This window comes from Dunckerocampus dactyliophorus, chromosome 3 (assembly GCF_027744805.1).
Source record: "Dunckerocampus dactyliophorus isolate RoL2022-P2 chromosome 3, RoL_Ddac_1.1, whole genome shotgun sequence".
NCBI lineage: Eukaryota > Metazoa > Chordata > Actinopteri > Syngnathiformes > Syngnathidae > Dunckerocampus > Dunckerocampus dactyliophorus.
Window position 1 is genome coordinate 30,734,565 of NC_072821.1, and position 13,510 is coordinate 30,748,074.

At 41.5% G+C, this 13,510-nt stretch overlaps 1 protein-coding gene across 13 annotated transcripts in view; it reads left to right on the forward strand.

The window, feature by feature from the left end:
- The first annotated feature begins 3,315 nt into the window (after positions 1 to 3,315).
- herc1 (HECT and RLD domain containing E3 ubiquitin protein ligase family member 1) overlaps positions 3,316 to 13,510 on the forward strand; it is a 95,410-nt gene continuing 85,215 nt past the window's right edge. For all 13 annotated transcript variants that reach the window (XM_054769746.1, XM_054769753.1, XM_054769748.1 and 10 more), the window contains exons 1-4: positions 3,316 to 3,524; positions 9,242 to 10,218; positions 12,640 to 12,735; positions 12,879 to 13,073. In XM_054769746.1, the coding sequence (XP_054625721.1) occupies positions 9,268 to 10,218; positions 12,640 to 12,735; positions 12,879 to 13,073 (1,242 nt within the window). In that variant the 5' untranslated portion in view covers positions 3,316 to 3,524; positions 9,242 to 9,267. The remainder of the gene's footprint in view (positions 3,525 to 9,241; positions 10,219 to 12,639; positions 12,736 to 12,878; positions 13,074 to 13,510) is intronic.

Below are 13,510 nucleotides of genomic sequence, written 5' to 3' on the forward strand. Positions count from 1 at the left end.
ACAGATGTCATTTTGACCTCCACAGTTCCCCTTACCTGCCATCTCTTAATTATACCTCGCACTGTGGAAAATGCAAGCTGAGAATGCATTGCTATTTTCTTGTAGCCCTCCCGGGCATTGTGGCCATCAATAACTTTCATTTTTCCTGTCTTACACAGCTTCTTGGAGGAACCCATGGTTGCTGAGTTTTTGCACAAGGTTTGTGGAGTTGCCGTGCTTAAGAAAACCTGAAATTGGCACTAGATGGCGCTTCCTAATGACTATTGTTGACACATGCTTCAGGACTAGCATAGGACCCCTGTTTATTGATGAGACTGAGGTGGAGAGGGTGAAAACCTTCAAGTTCCTTGGCACACACATCAGCGAGGACCTCACCTGGTCTCACAACACCCAACAAATTCTGAAGAAGTCCCAAAGGAGACTGTACTTCCTGAGAAGACTGAGGAAATTTGGCATGTCCACCACAATCCTGAGTTGCTTCTACAGATGCACTATCGAAAGTGTCCTTACCGCCTCCATCACTGTTTGGTACGGTAACTGTACAACACGTGATAGGAAGGCACTCCAGCGGGTGATCAAGACCTCACAGAACATTGTTGGGGCAGCCCTCCCCTCACTGCAAGGCATTTATAAAACTAGAGTCCTACGAAGAACACACAACCTCATCAAGGACAGCACACATCCACAACACTCATTATTCACACTCCTACCGTCAGGCAGACGCTACAGGAGTTTGAAGTCCAGGACCACAAGGCTGGCGAACAGCTTTTACCCACAGGCCATCAGGCTTCTCAATGAAGCACTCACACACACCGCACGCAACACACGCACACACTCATAGCACTTTATTTATTTGTATTTGTATTTGTATTAATGTCTTTTCTGTTGTTGTTGCTTAATTTATTGGTATTTGTTTCTTATGATGGTATTTATGTTTCTTATGTTCTTATTCTTTTTCTTGTGTTTTCTTTCTTTTCTTGGGAGAATGAACAGAATAAGATTTTCATTGCATAGTATAACTGCTGTTTTACTATGCACATGACAATAAAACTCTCTTGAATCTTGAATCTTTGGTTTCAGCAGCTTGGCATGTTTGTTCCATAGAACAATAGTATGAACGGAGTGAGCCCTTTTATCAGTCATGCATTCTCTTTGTCTCGGGTGGTGTCATGTTCTGTGTTGTCGCTCTGCTGCCGCCTGTCTGCCATGTCTTTGCAGTTGCAGTGCACCTTTGCCCTGGAGTAGGCGGAGTTTCCTGTATACACCTGCGGCTAATCACTCACCTGGCCTTTTTAAGCATGGCAGCAGGACTCATTGCCAGATTGTCCCTCATGCTGCTCATGCCCTCTGCTCAGCTCGGCTTTGTGTTTGCTCTTAACCTGTACCTGCTCTCTGGCTTTTGTCTGTATCGTCCCGTTTTACTTATTGAGCGGTGTTGATTTTTTGCGACGGCTAATTATTTCCTGTGTGGCTTTTCCAGCAGTGTCATTTGTTCTTCTGCCTTGTGCCTGTTTTTTCCCTACTAGCTTTTCCTAGTAGTGGTTTTGTGTTCTGTATTTTTTTTAGTGGCTTTTCCCCTTTTTCTGTTTATAGCTTCTTGTATTTGTTTGTACTTTTACCTCATCTGTAGGACACTTTTTTGTTAATATTTTTTGTTATATGGATTGTGTGTCTCTGCATTTTGTGGTCCAGAACCGGCTCACGCCGTTCATGATAGGTGGAGGCGGGGCCGCTGACATACATGGAGTGTAGCAGAAATGAAATTAGTAGATTGCAATATTTTTTTTTTATTGTACTTTGTGAATATGTATTTTTGACACGGCTCGCTGCTCCCACTCGAAACCCTCCTACTAGCATGATGCTGGAAAACCCTCCAAGTTATCTCGAGTGCTTGATTGCAGTTGTTGCTGTTAAGGGTGGCCCAACCAGTTATTAGGTTTAGGGGCCAACCACTTTTTCACACAGGGCCATGTAGGTTTGGGTATTTTTTCTCCCTTAATATAAAGTTTAATTTAAAAACTGCATGAAGTGTTCAGTTGTGTTGTCACTGACTAATATTTCAATATGTTTGATGATCTGAAACATTTAAGTTTGACAAACATGCAAAAAAAAAAAAGAAATCAGGAAGGGGGCAAAGACTCTTTCACACCACTATATACCTGTAAGTTTCACTTTTGTGTCTCATAGCAATTATGGGGCATTCAAGGACTGCCAACAAAGTGCGAAATATCAACACCTGATGAGAAAACATTATCAGACATAAATGTGTAAAAATTGTGACCTTTTTTTGGCACACATACTGTATGTTTATATTATGTATTTTAACAGTATTGTCACATATTTATAAATGATAACCGACTTACATTGAACGAGATGTGTTTCCTGCGGGAAAAAAACGGCCTATTTTTGAATTTGCCGGATTGGATTTAGCATCCTTAATGTACAAAATATATCAAAATGCCCTTGTATTATCATTTTTTCTGTTTGCTATATCTATATTTGTATGTTTTTTTAGAATTTCTTTTTATTTTTTGGTGAATTACCTGCCAGAAGTTTGTTGGGGTTTTTTTTGTTTTTTTTGTTTCACTTTAAAAATCTCACAAGCTAAGTATGCAGATCTTTGTTGTGCATTTTGATCCTTTGCTGAACCAAACTGTGACCTTAAAACTGAGGGACGTACTGAATCATGGCATACTTTTTGCAGATCTATTACTTTAAAATGTCTTTTCCAAAAGGTTTTAACTGTGTGTTCTTTCTGAAACTGTGAATTCAGAGCTCACGATGATGATATGATATTGTTGTTGACTTTTAGTATTAAACAAAAAAACACAAGTTTTGTCGTAAGCAGGTTAACACATGGCAGCAATGCAATGAGTGGACAAGAGAACCAAACAACTCACCATTTGCATCACTGTAAGAAAAACGTGAAATAAAAGATAAAAGGAAATGTAAAATATAAGGAAATGTAATCATAAGTAATAAATACATATTTTTTTGACGTTTTTGCCCTCAAATCCCCCTTATGTCCAAAAACGTATTCTTAAGATGTGGTTTGTGAAAATAAACAGACGAGGACGGAAAAATATTAATCTCGCCACAATAGTATCGATTCGATACCGATACGTAAATGGACCCTAAAATGGATTTTTATGAATGATAGAAGGGCAAGGTATGTTGGCGTTATCACACATACGTACACACACACACACACACAGGGACCAAGCTGATAGAGTGTGGGGGCGAGTGGGGAAGGCAGGTGTCTACGTCACAACCCAGGGCCGGGCCGGGGCTGGGGCTCAGTAAGGGGCTGAGCGATCTGCTCCACACACTCGCTGCAGTGGAAGGGACGCGGTGGGAGGGATGGACGTCCATGCACGGCCCTCTCTCTGTTCAGAGAACACTTATTAAACGCCTGTGGATCTCGACTAAACTCTTCGTGTCGACACAATGAAGCAGTGTGACTTTCAGGTGTAACAAACAAAACAAAACAACGAGCAGGAGGAGGCCTTTGACAGTTGCTGGTGGTAAGCGATCTTCTATGAGCTATCCACGCTAACGTCTGCAAAGCGTAGCCATGCCAGCTAACCAGTTATGAGACAGCAGAAAGCACATCTCATGTAGTTGTTGGACTTTATCAGCTCTTTTTTGCTGACAACTTGTCTTTGCGTCATACCTGCACACAAGGGTGTCGGCTACCTCTCTGCTCACTGAGGCGTTTTTTGCCCTGCTAGCTTAGTGACGTAGGGCACTTAGCTTACGCTAGCTAACGTAAACAGTAGCATGAGTTGACAGTCGGCTTCCAGGGATTCTTCAGGCAAAACGTGTCACGTTTGTCATAATAAGTAGACATCAGTGTGTAAATAGTGTTGACGTGTCTTGTGTTGATGCTGTCCGTGATTTAGACAGCTGTTTGTAATGTAATAAACAGTACCTTGGTAAGCATACAACAAGCCAGCAACCCTGTTAGCTATTACGTATTTTAAGAACGTCAGCCATGAGCTAACAACCTTAGAACCCAAACTAGTGTTAGCTGTAGCATGGCCCATTGCTGCTGAGTTGACCAACCCCTGGTTTGTTACATAAATAACTGTCATACTTTCGTGTCAGAACTAATGCCTAAACTGTAGCAAAACTGGCATTGGATGGAACCTTTGTGTGAGTGTCAATACACAGCCAGTCACTCACATATAGATCATTTGGAGTACATAACAAAGGTATTATAAAAAGGTAAAACAATACAATGCAAAGTTTTTCTACTGTCCATGTTTCCTTATTTTACAAAGAGCCAAAATGATACTTTGGCGACCTATGAATGATATCAGACCGGCCCACGAGTTCAGTTCACAAATCGGGAACGACTAACATTTGTGTGGCTGATTGCTAAAAATCTTTGACAACTGTTTTTTGGAGTAAGTACCAAAACTGCACAGGGCTCCTGTCATTTAGGGGATCTTTGACTGGCATAAACATGTTGCTTCTATTTTAATTCTTAAAAATATAGGTGGTCCTTGATGTCATGAATTCTATGCGCTGCTATAAGGAGATCTGAGAGGAGAATATTTTAAGAAGGGAGAAAGGCCTGCAAGACAAACATAGGGATAAAAGCAAGGAGGTCTTCTCTTTATTTAATTTTAATTTGTAATTAGTTCATGTGTATTTAATATTATTACTGTATTTGATATGTCCTTCATGCGTTCTGTGTACAGTGTGAATGACTTAAAGGGGACCTATTATGCTTTTCCTCTTTTCTGACCTATAAATGTTGTTACTATGTTGTATTCTTGTTTTAAACGATGCCATCATGTCAGATAATGAGGTTTGCGCATTTGGAAGTGAGCCCTGAAAGCAGTTTTGGACGGCTCTGCACTCTGTGTTTTACAGAGTTTTTTTTAACATCGAGTTACAGTGACGTCAGTGCAACCAGGACTTGCTTCTATGCCCAGCACCTGCGCTGTGCTTTGCTCTGTTCACGGTGTTAACAAGTTGAGCAATGGCTCCCAGGAAATGATTATTCGGGTGTGCCTAAAGAGGCAAGCATCAGGCAGAAGTAGTTGGAGTTGCTGATCCCCGGCCAGCAAGAGGAAAATAAGCTCATCGGTCAACGGCACTTCACACGTGACTGTTTAGTGAACATGGGCCAATACGAAGCTGGACTATCCGCTAAACTGTTGATGAAGTCCGACGCCTTTCTGATGTTACTTGGTAGTGTTGAAGAGTCAGAAGAGCAACCTGTAAGTAACAATTCATCAGTGTCCTAACTGTGTTTATTTTGTGTAAGTAATCGAACAAAAGGGGTTCGGCAGCTGTCCGGAAGTCTTCGGGAGCTTTTGGGAGTGTGACCAATCACAGCGGAGTGGGCTCGGCGGGAGGCATACCTGGAGGTGCAGAGTCTGGAAGATCTAGAACGCTTTCTGTGCGGGTTATTTTGTGTAGCTGCTCTATAGGAGTCCAGAACTCGATACAAAAGCCTGAAAATTATTATAATAGGTCCCCTTTAAGAGCTCATTTAGGTATAAGTTCTGATTTACACTTTTTACTATTTACACTGCATTTGCAATAGTGAAGGGAGAAGTCCACCCCCCATACCATGACAATAAAACTCTCTTGAATCTTGAATCTTGAATCTTGAATACCCACCCCCAGGTTCTTAGCTTTCGAAAAATGTGGGCCCCAGAACAATTTAGTTGAATAGCCCTGCTTTAAAGGGATAGTTCTGATTTTATGACATGAAGTTGTATGACATCCTCATCAGCATTGTAGTCCACAGCGACTCACCCCCCCACTTGGTCTCCTAAGTCCAGTTCTGGTCTGATTTTGGTGATGAAGAATCACTCACTATCTCTCTCCCTCGCTTAACCTTGCAGCGAGGCGATCCGTTGTAAGTGTGTTGATTCCTCCAGTCAGCTTTTGGGGACTGGGCTCTTGGCGGGAGCTTGCGTGTTGTGTGCTTGGAGGGCGGTGAGGCGTACGGGCGTGTTCAGTGGACAAAATGCGTGCCTGTTGGTCGCTCTCCGGGAGGGGAGGGCATTGATGTATTAATACATTTTTTTTTCTAATATTCTCGCGATGGACCGGCAAAGTCCCAAAGAACGGTCAGTAGCTCGCGATTGACGGGTTGGTGACCCCTGGTCTAGACAATTACTCGATTAATTGAAATAACAAACTTCAGATTAATTAATAGTTGCAGGATTTAGGATTTGGGTGTACTTTTTCATGAAGTCATTTCGATACAGTCACTTCAATTATGTGGAGTTAAAAAAAAAAAAAATCTGAATTTTTGCAAACCAGCTTTTTAAACGCATGTTAGCACCTGAATTCAGTTGGGTAAACATGCAACACATTTGCTGGCTCTGGCAGATATTATAATGGGTGATTCTGGGTGATCTTATTCACATGGTGTAAATACGATCACAAGCAATTTGGGAAAACCTTTGGTGCTTCTTGTATGGCTTTTCTGCTTCTCAGGATGAGAAATCAGCTGCCGTACTGTATGTAGCCTGTCATTGTGATTTGAAAATATGAAAATAATAAGCGCTTTGGATATTGTCTTGGACCTGGACCTCAAACCAACCAAATGGGTTCTTGTCCATTCCTCAAAGGTCTGTGCCAAAGTTTGTTGTGGTTGTCCGTTTCTGTCAGCATGCGCTAAAAAACCTATTGCATGAATTCGGTTTATACCAGATTTTAAAAATGCATGTAAACACCTTAATCAGATTGTGACCTGCTTTTAAGGTTGGATAAACACACAATTTGACAGGAAACCAGATTGCTCTTGCATGTATACATTTCAGAGCGGACATTGTATGCATGTACCCATGCTAATGGTGCAGCACTTAACAACATTAAATTCACAATGCGTCTGTGTAGGCTCTCAGTCGTACAGGAGTTGTTCATCGAAACAAGTGTCTTACTGTATTTAAGGCCTAAGCTACCAGCACTTATTAGTTTGCTGACGAAGCTCTTCGGATGAGGAGCGAAACGTCCGACACCTTCTACACAGAAGTACAGATGACGTCTCAAGAAGCCTTTTCCTCGATTAAATTCACAAGAGAAGAAGATGAAGCCGGAGGGGAGCATGTTTACACCAACAAGGAGACAAATTCATGCTGCAGAAGCTGAAATAAATCAATACTTTGGAAAGTGCATGGATAAAATAAAAGCCTCCCTGTTTAATGAATGGCCGAACATTCTAGAAGAAGCGCGTGCGTTGGATAGAAACATATGAAACAGTTGTAGTCAAAATTGAAGTAAAATAGACTTAAAATGATAGATTAGTATTTTCAGTCAATGATAAGTAGACAGTAGGATTGGGCGATAGAAACGACAAATTTGGCCTATGATTGTGATTTTAATAGGCGTGTCCCGATACAGCTTTTTCACAGTCGATCTGATTCTGATATTGCAGCCTTGAATATCGGCCATGTTAGGGGTGGAAATATCTGCCCACCTCTTGATTCGATGCAATTACGATTCAGAGGCCTGCGATGCGATGATCAAACGATTATCGATGCATCTCAATGCATTTTTTTTTGTGATCAATAGTTTGTCAATTTTTTTTTGCATGATTTTTTTCTATATATAATTTCTTTTTACTCACTGTGTACTACTAAAACAAAGCACATTTGCAATGATCCACAATATAAAATAAGCATGAAACAGATGAATTTACTTACGTTATCTTAATAATTGGAAGGTTGCATCTACCAACATATTTCCCATTGTACAGAACCAGCAGGAAAAGTAACTTGCGCCAGTAGCAGCATGTATAAAATTAAGACAAACTTCAGCATATTCGGAATAACCAACATAAAATAAAATCTGTCATTATTCATAAATAAATAATAAAGACTTATGAATTCAAACACAAATCCTGATAGAATATCATCCATACAATATCTGACAAAATGTTTTTGCTGTATAGCAAAGTCAAAAACAGTTTTCATGCAAAATATAGATTACTGTACCAGCAGCTCTCATACAATAATAATGCTTGCAGACTTCAGCATATTATGAATAACCAAAAAAACTAGGCTGCCCTTATTCACAAATAATACAAAAAATACAAATGAATAGGCCACAAGAACTCAACATACCGCTGCAACATTATTGAACAGCTCAGCCATATTCGCACCCGTATGGCTCTCATTCGTTCCTCTCGTTTGTAGCACATGAGACTCTAGCTTCTAGTCATCAGTAATGTACGGTGACATAACAGCGCCTTTTCCGAGTTGGGTGGAAAATTAGTTATCACCTGGTCGATGGTTCTCCGGTCGACAGCAACTTCAGCTGGCTGTTTTTCCCTCCTCGTTTGAGTGGACACGTGCTATGTGGTTTTTCATATTTATCGTGTTCCCAAAATATTTGAAGCTTGTATGACAAAGCTTGCATATTGTCTGGCTTTTGTCCAGCTCATTTTTTATCTTCAACTACGTGAAAGCCAAAGTGCTTTCAGACGCTTTCTTTAAATCCAGCTGGTGCGGGTCGGAGTTTGTGCTCAGCCTTTCTGGCAGCGTCTTAAGTGCACCACCATAAACTGTCCGGGCGGCACTTCCGCTTTCCGTCTTTTTGTTCATTTTTTTTGTTTTGTTCCGTCAGCATCAATTATTGACATTTATGAATCGATTAATAATCGCCAATGTCCGCGTTACGAAGCATCTAAGAATCAATTATTTCCCCCACCCCTACAACATGAACAAATTTATTGTACCCAACATGCAATCTGAGTCTTGAATACGCTCTTATGCTTCACAGCTCTTCATTTTGTTGCTTTTTCCTGGTTTCAGTTTCGAGTTCAGTCTGATATTATCAGTCCGATATTAAATATTATCAGTTTGTCATTAATATTTCAAATCGGGGCCATGAAAACATTTCTGTCCACTAGCAGGGGGCATGACAGAAAATAATTGAGGACCACTGCCCTAAATAAAGTTGCTGATATATGGTGACAGCTTAGTCATGCAGTGCAAATGGGTCTGTATGTTCAAACAGATATTGCTGTGCAGCAGGTGAGCCTTGCTTACTCCTCCTGTTGCAGATTGTGATGGAATTTATTTTTGAATACAGCACTACACGGAGAACTAAGAGCAATACACACAACAACAAAGAGAATAGCAGAATACAATAACTATTGGGTTTTGAATGAATGAATAATAATGTGAAATGAAGCTTAAGAGCAAAAACAAAGCAGTAAAAGAGCAGATGATCCTGAATATTTTAACACTAACTTATTGTATGTTGTCAGGACTGATGGCTCCAAAGTGACGTGCCATGGCGTTAACAATCCCCCCAGTCAAACTCAAATGGCTGGAGCACCTCAACAGCTCATGGATCACAGAGGACAGCGAGTCCATAGCCACACGAGAAGGTGTTTCCGTGTTGTACTCAAAGCTCCTGGCTAACAAAGAGGTGGTGCTGCTCCCCCAGCAGGTGCTCTGTCTCAAGGGTCCCCAGCTGCCAGACTTTGAGCGCGAGTGTCTCTCCAGCGATGAACAGGAGCACTACTTGGATGCGCTTCTTGGCAGCCAGTTAGCTTTGGCCAAGATGGTGTGCTCTGACTCTCCCTTTGCCGCCGCCCTGCGCAAACGCGTGCTGGTTCTTCAGCGAATCTTCTATGCACTGTCCAACAAGTACCACGACAAGGGGAAAGTGAAGCAGCAGCAGCACTCTCCAGAGAACACCTCGGGCTCGGCGGATCTGCACTGTGTCAGCGAGCGACCCCGCTCAAGCACTGATGCACTCATTGAGATGGGTGTTCGCACAGGCCTCAGCCTTCTTTTTGCCCTGCTGCGGCAGAGCTGGATGATGCCGCCTCCACCCAGCCCATGTGGGGCAGCCGGTGGCAACCTAAACTTGTGTAATGATGTCATTCACACGGCCATTGATGTAGTTAGTTCCCTGCCGCCCCTCTCTCTGGCCAATGAGAGTAAGATCCCACCAATGGGCTTGGACAGTCTGGCCCAGGTCACCACTTTCCTGAAGGGGGTTACTATGCCAAATTCTGGGGCAGATATCGTAGGGCGACGACTTGCCTCAGAGTTACTGCTCGGGCTTGCCTCCCAGAGGGGCTCACTTCGCTACTTGCTGGAATGGATTGAGATGGCGCTGGCGGCAGCGGCTGTGGTCAGTACAATCGAGCAGAGTAAGGCACCACAGAGCCAGGAGGGCCTCATTGGCTATGATTGTTTCATGAACATCCTCATGCAGATGAGACGATCACTGGTAAGTAAACAAGCTTGTTTTTGCCAAACTTTTCAGTCACAAATTTTCTAACATGCCACGAGGCTTTCTGTCAAATGTTTTATTTATTCTGAAATTGATTTATTATGAGATTCGTGAAAACATTTGGATAATGGCACAAAAATGATAAAGAAACACAACTGAGCAACATAATTTACAGTGGAACCAGCTCAAGTCCTTATGTTGACAGCCTGTCTACGTGTACCAACTCAAGTCCCGGTCCACCGTGTTGTTTCTTATTACTAAATAGTGCCCGCTTAAATTGGCGTCTACATAAAATTTGAGACCCAAAGGTTCCATTTACGTTGACGTATTGTAGTGTTGTTAACTTCATCGTCACTAAGCGGTGTCTAGTTACGCAGCATTAACAGGGCAGTGTCTTCCTGTTCAGTTCAAAGTAGGGTTGTCACGATACCAGAATTTGCACCATTTTTCACTTTCAATTTCAAACACTTTATTTATCCCAGAGGGGCAATTTAAAGGACACAAAGAGCAGCATACAGAAAAAAACAGGACAAGGACAACTGGAACATCATACAATAAAAAGACGCAAAGTATGCAATTTAAAAATGAAAAATGTAAATATCTAAATTAAATAGGGATTGTGCAATATCTCACCCAAGGTCAGCTGGGATAGGCTCCAGCATAGACTCGTGACCTGAGTGTGGTTAAGTGGAATATAAAAAAATGGATGGATGGTTGTGCAATATCTGGACAGGGAGAGGTCAGAGTTCATAAGCTGGATGGTTGTCCTTCTTCTTTGGGTTCTGCTGTGTGGACATCTTAACCTACGACCTGATCGGAGCCACTCAAACACGTCCGATCCTTAAAATGAACTTAATAAAACCACAAGATGAATGAAAATGTTAGTAAGCTCTCAATGAAGGCGTGATAGAAAGTCAGCAAAACTTTTTTGTTCATTCCAAATGAACTCAACTGCCTCAAAAGGTACTGTCTCTGGTGGCACCTCTTGAGGATCTCCTCAGTGTTCGAGGAAATCTTCAGCTGACTTGGGGCGAGAGGCAGGGTGCACCCTGGACTGGTCGCCAGTCAATTGCAGTATTGCACATTAATGCGGCTAAAATCTGCCTTTCCTCAAAATTAAGGCATAAATATAACTCCATGGATGTGCACCTCCAAAAAAAACACTGCTCGTTAGGACCGGCTGTTGTAACGCAGCCGCGCAACCACCATCGCTCGCTCACGCCAATAAGCCAAAAAGACTTGTAGTTTGCTTATAGAGCCGACGCCACTAGCCTGACCCCGACGAAGATCCACAAACGTAGCGGTGCTTAAGGTGCGGCCAAGGTTCCATCTGCGGATCATGGCCCATTTGTCATTGCATCGTTGCAGAAGGCACAATGAGAAAAAGCTGAAATGTTAAATGTATATGTAATGCAATTTAGTCTTAAGAATGTCTTTGTAAAGTTATGATTGTTTCTCTCCTTTTCCAGTAAATAGTTAGTCTGAGATGGATAAATACATTACATCTACAAAAGCACCATAATTCAGACCCAAGGAAATACAGTTTGTTCCTATGTACAATGGGAATTTAAGAAATAAAACGGAAATAAATATAAAAATAAAAGAAAAAGAAATTTAAAAAAATTAAAGCAATTGGTTCATTATTTAGTGAAATTTATTATTTTCTTTGCTCTCGCTCTTTAACCAAGCAAAAATATATTTTTTCCGATTACTCGATTAATCTAAAACATTTTCAGTGGAATGCTGGATTACTAAAATATTTGATAGCCGCTGCTCTAGACATTAGCAATGAAGCATAAAGACGTAAAGATGGGGGGGCTTTTTTGACAGTGGTACATGTATGCTGTATATTTTACCTGTATTATTCAAGGTTAGGGTTAGGAGGAGGAAGGCTTAGGGTTAGGAGGCTTAGGGTTAGGGTTAGGGTTAGGGTTAGGCTAAAGATGAATGAGATGTCTTTTCTGTGGGGGGAAACAACAAACTGCAGCAGAAATGACCACAACAGCTCTGATAGATAAAAGTATAAAATAGCACTTGAAAACACGAGAATCAAAATTAAAATATGCACAAATAGACTAAAATTATTTCACCAAACTGCTTTAGGTTAAAAAATCCTTTATTAAAGCCAATTCTCATTATGTCTCTGGCCAATGTCACAAGTAAATGTGCGAGCAATGGCCAGTTTCGGTTTTGAGTTCAGTTATGTTGACAACCGCTTATGTTGCCGTCGGTCAGCCAGTCTGAGGGGCGTTGACACAAACGGGTTCCACTGCATTGCACACCTTATAGTGACTTTTTTTATGCAAGGGAGTTCCGCAATTTCCCTTTAGGCTTAAAATGAAACAACAGTATATACAGTAGCTTGTGTTGTGTACGCTTCATATAATGACAAACCGTGATGAGTCTGATTTATTTCAGGGTTCCTCAGCAGATCGCAGCCAATGGAGAGAACCTACGCGCAACCCTGATGGGCTGTGCTCATTGTATGAGGCAGCACTATGTCTTTTTGAAGAAGTAAGATTTGTGTTAAGTTGTGTTAGTCCATCCCTGCGTACGTGTTAACATTGCAACCTCTTTGTATACTTTCCCTTTTTTTTTTTTCCAACCTAAAAATATGTACACAGGGCTTTCCCGTAATGCTGTCCTTTTTTTGCCAGGTGTGTCGAATGGCGTCAGACTACTCCCGTACCTGTGTCAGTCCAGACAGCATCCAGACAGGTGAAACCCCAGTGGTTTCTGAGACCTGCGAGGTGTACGTGTGGGGAAGTAACAGCAGCCACCAACTTGTTGAGGGTACACAAGAGAAGATCCTGCAGCCCAAGTTGGCCCCCAGCTTTGCTGATGCCCAGACAGTAAGATACAATATGTGCTCTGGTGCTTTAAAAGAGAAAGACATAATACTTGTAGTAGTATTGATGTCAGTAGCCTAAAATGTATCTATATTGGTTACAAGGTTATGTGAGAGTGAGGCAAAGACAGACAAAATGTGACAGACAAAATCGATTTTTTTGTCACAGTCCTCCAGTTATTTGATTACCTTCAATCTGAAACACTATGAGTCATCCTGCAAGCTGTTACTTTGTTTGTGTTGAAGTACTTTTTTGTCTTCTTTTGAGGGCTCTAACGGTATGCCATCACCATGGTTTGGTACATACTGTACCTGTGTTTAAAGGTCGGGGTTCGATTCATTTTGGGTACTGTAAGGGAACAAAATGCAAAATGCGCATTCTTTCAATGGAACATAAAAAACTAAAAACTGCTAGCAAGTAATTCTCCAATAAATAAATAT